This window comes from Haliotis rufescens, unplaced genomic scaffold, assembly GCF_023055435.1.
Source record: "Haliotis rufescens isolate VD_foot unplaced genomic scaffold, xgHalRufe1.0.p SCAF_2, whole genome shotgun sequence".
NCBI lineage: Eukaryota > Metazoa > Mollusca > Gastropoda > Lepetellida > Haliotidae > Haliotis > Haliotis rufescens.
In genome coordinates, this window is record NW_025963890.1 from 54,526,484 (window position 1) to 54,529,875 (window position 3,392).

Genomic DNA, 3,392 nt, shown 5'->3' on the forward strand with positions numbered 1-3,392 from the left:
CCCTATTCCTTCCCCATCTCGATCTTTATTCCCATCTCCCTCCCGATTGCCATCCTGAAGTCCGTCCTTATCCCTATCTACATCACCACCCCTATCCCCAACCCCCTATCGATCTTCACCCCATCTCGATCTCCATCCTAACAATATAAACTGTTGTATCTCCGCCTGGCACTATGCTCACTTGTTGACAACCCAGATTGACTCAAACTCAACAAACACTTCGTTTCAAACAAAACGGTCTTTACTACACCATCGCCATAGTACAACTGTAGCCTCAACCGCTATTACACTCATACGTCATCAACTTACCAAGTTTCGAATGCTTACTCTAGAATGAATGATATCTCGCGACGAATCCATGGACGTCGCCATGTTAGGTCATGTGACTACTCTAGCTCCTTACATACGATAGCAAATCCATGCATCGCATGCAACTTATCACATATAACACAACTAAATCTCCATCCCGGTCACTATCCCTTTTATCATCCAATCCCCATTCAAGACTTTCATTCCCATCGCCATCCCCTTCCCAATCTTAATCCCCATCCATCCCTATCTCCGTTCAATCTCAGTCGGAATCTCCATCTACATCTCAATCGCAATCTCCATCTACATCTCAATCGCAATCTCCCTCTATATCTACGTCTACATCGCAATCTATATCTACATCTCAATCGCAATCTATATCTACATCTCAATCGCAATCTATATCTACATCTCAATCGCAATCTACATCTCAATCTACATCTCAGTCTACATCTACATCTACATCTACATTTACATCTACATCGCAATCTACATCTCAATCTCAATCTAAATCTCAATCTCCATCTACATCTCAATCGCAATCTCCATCTACATCTCAATCGCAATTTCCCTTTATATCTACGTCTACATCGCAATCTATATCTACATCTCAATCGCAATCTACATCTCAATCGCAATCTACATCTCAATCGCAATCTCATTCCCAATCTACATCTACATCTACATCTACATCTACATCTACTTCTCAATCTACATCTCAAGCGCAAGCTCCATCTATATCTACATCTAAATCTATATCTACATCTCAATCGCAATTTCCCTTTATATCTACGTCTACATCGCAATCTATATCTACATCTCAATCGCAATCTCCATCTCAATAGCAATCTACATCTGCATCGCAATCTCAATCTACGTCTCAATCTACATCTACATCTATATCTACATCTACATCTACATCTACATCTTCATCGCAATCTCAATCTCCATCTCCATCTCCATCTACATCTCAACTGCAATCTAAATCTCCATTTTTATCTCAATCTCAATCTCATCCTACATCTACATCTACATCGCAATCTTCATCTACATCTACATCGCAATCTCAATCTCAATCTCCATCTCCATCTCCATCTCCATCTACATCGCAATCGCAATCTCAATCTCCATCTCCATCGCCATCTACATCGCAATCTCAGTCTCCATCTACATCTCAATCGCAATCTACATCTACATCGCAATCTCCATCTTCGTCTACATCTCAATCGCAATCTACATCTACATCTCAATCTACATCTACATCTCAATCTACATCTACATCGCAATCTCCATCGCCATCTACATCGCAATCTCAGTCTCCATCTACATCTCAATCTACATCTACATCTACATCGCAATCTCCGTCGCCATGTACATCGCAATCTCAGTCTCCATCTACATCTCAATCTCCATCTTCGTCTACATCTCAATCGCAATCTCCATCTTCGTCTACATCTCAATCTACATCTACGTCTTAATCTACATCTCAATCGCAATCTCCATCTCAATCGCAATCTCCATCTGCATCGCAATCTCCATCTTCGTCTACATCTCAATCGCAATCTCCATCTTCATCGTGATCTCAATCCCCATCTACATCGCAATCTCAATCTCCATCTACATCTCAATCGCAATCTCCATCTACATCTACATCTACATACTTATCTAAATGCAATGGAGGTGTGATGCCTTTTGTGAACAAGGGATTTTAATTTTGGGAATCCTATAAAAAAATCAGGAACACGTAAGAAACTGTTAAATACGTATGTACACATGTGACCTACACGGTGAGATGCTTTCTTATTAGAAATAATCATTACAGAAATGTGACACCACCATCCTGACTGAAACCACATTCTCAACAAAAGGAAGGGGGTCATGAAATATAAAGTTAATCAGTCGTCAGAAGAAAGATCAGATATGACTGCCAGAGTACGATTTCTGAACTCAAATCTAACATCCAAACACACCCGAAACATTGCACTTGAGGGGGGGGGGGGGGGGGGGGGGGGGGTTCTTGATTTTGAAACTCCAGTGAGCGATAAGATATTTGATTTTCATTATCCATAGTAACAAGTAGTTAGCTCTCTACTCTTGCTTTAAAGTTGTAATTGTGATCAGATTTGGAATGCGTCGTCTGCAACGAAATGAAGGGATATGAGCATGCTTCAAATTGGTAGAACTCAGCGAGAGGTAGTCAATATGTTCAATGTGACACTGTCTCACATTTGCAGACTTTGAAACAGGTTTCAGAAACAAAATGTTAATGATCGGCCCCGCACAGGGCACCATAGGTCCAGGATCGATTAATCAGAAACCAGGTTAGAAATCGAACTCAAACAGCCAATCAAATCGCTGTTCACTTGCTTACTGACCAGACTAATCTACATGCTCGACGATCACACGTTGTACCGCCCTTAACAAATCGATACATTCTAGCCAAACGACGATGGTGTTTAGAGCATGGAAACTGAGGGAATTGCCAATCGTCTCGGGTAATGTTTTCATAAGAGTCCAGATTCACTCTTCACTTTCTGGATAGGCGCAGACGTATATGGATGCGCCGCAACGAACGTCGTGCGAACGCCAACGTAAGGCAACATGACATGTTTGGGGGTGTTCCTGTAATGATATGGGGAGGGATCACTATGACTGCCAGAACGCCACTGCATAATTTTATTTTTTTATATTGTACATAGAAAGGTCACTGGACAGCACTACCGAGACAACCTACTGGCGCAAATAACGTTTGCGCGCCATGATGGTCCAGGTTTTGTCTTTCAAGACGATAAAGCTCGTGCCTCCAGTACACGTATGATCTTATCTGACAATCTCCATCAGCAAAACATCCTCAGAACGCAACGGGCAGCCATGAATCATGCCCATTATTGACAACTCAAGTCATTTTAAACGTTCATTGTTATACTACACACCCCTGTCGTCTGTCTTGGTTTCCCGTACCCTTACAATACATCACCAGCATGTTCTGGTGATCACATGTTACACTTAGTTCTTCCATGTCCTTATCCAGCCATTACCATCACTCGATACCTCTTTGTATTTCTGTAATCATGGTATTTTAG

At 41.6% G+C, this 3,392-nt stretch overlaps 1 protein-coding gene across 1 annotated transcript; it reads left to right on the forward strand.

Annotated features, from left to right (window-relative positions):
* Window positions 1-358: 358 nt before the first annotated feature.
* Window positions 359-2,550, forward strand: LOC125381974 (putative protein TPRXL). Its single transcript, XM_048399372.1, has 4 exons — window positions 359-382; window positions 576-793; window positions 1,373-1,468; window positions 2,544-2,550. The coding sequence occupies exons 1-4, from the start codon at window positions 359-361 to the stop codon at window positions 2,548-2,550; spliced, it is 345 nt and encodes a 114-aa protein (XP_048255329.1).
* Window positions 2,551-3,392: the final 842 nt, after the last annotated feature.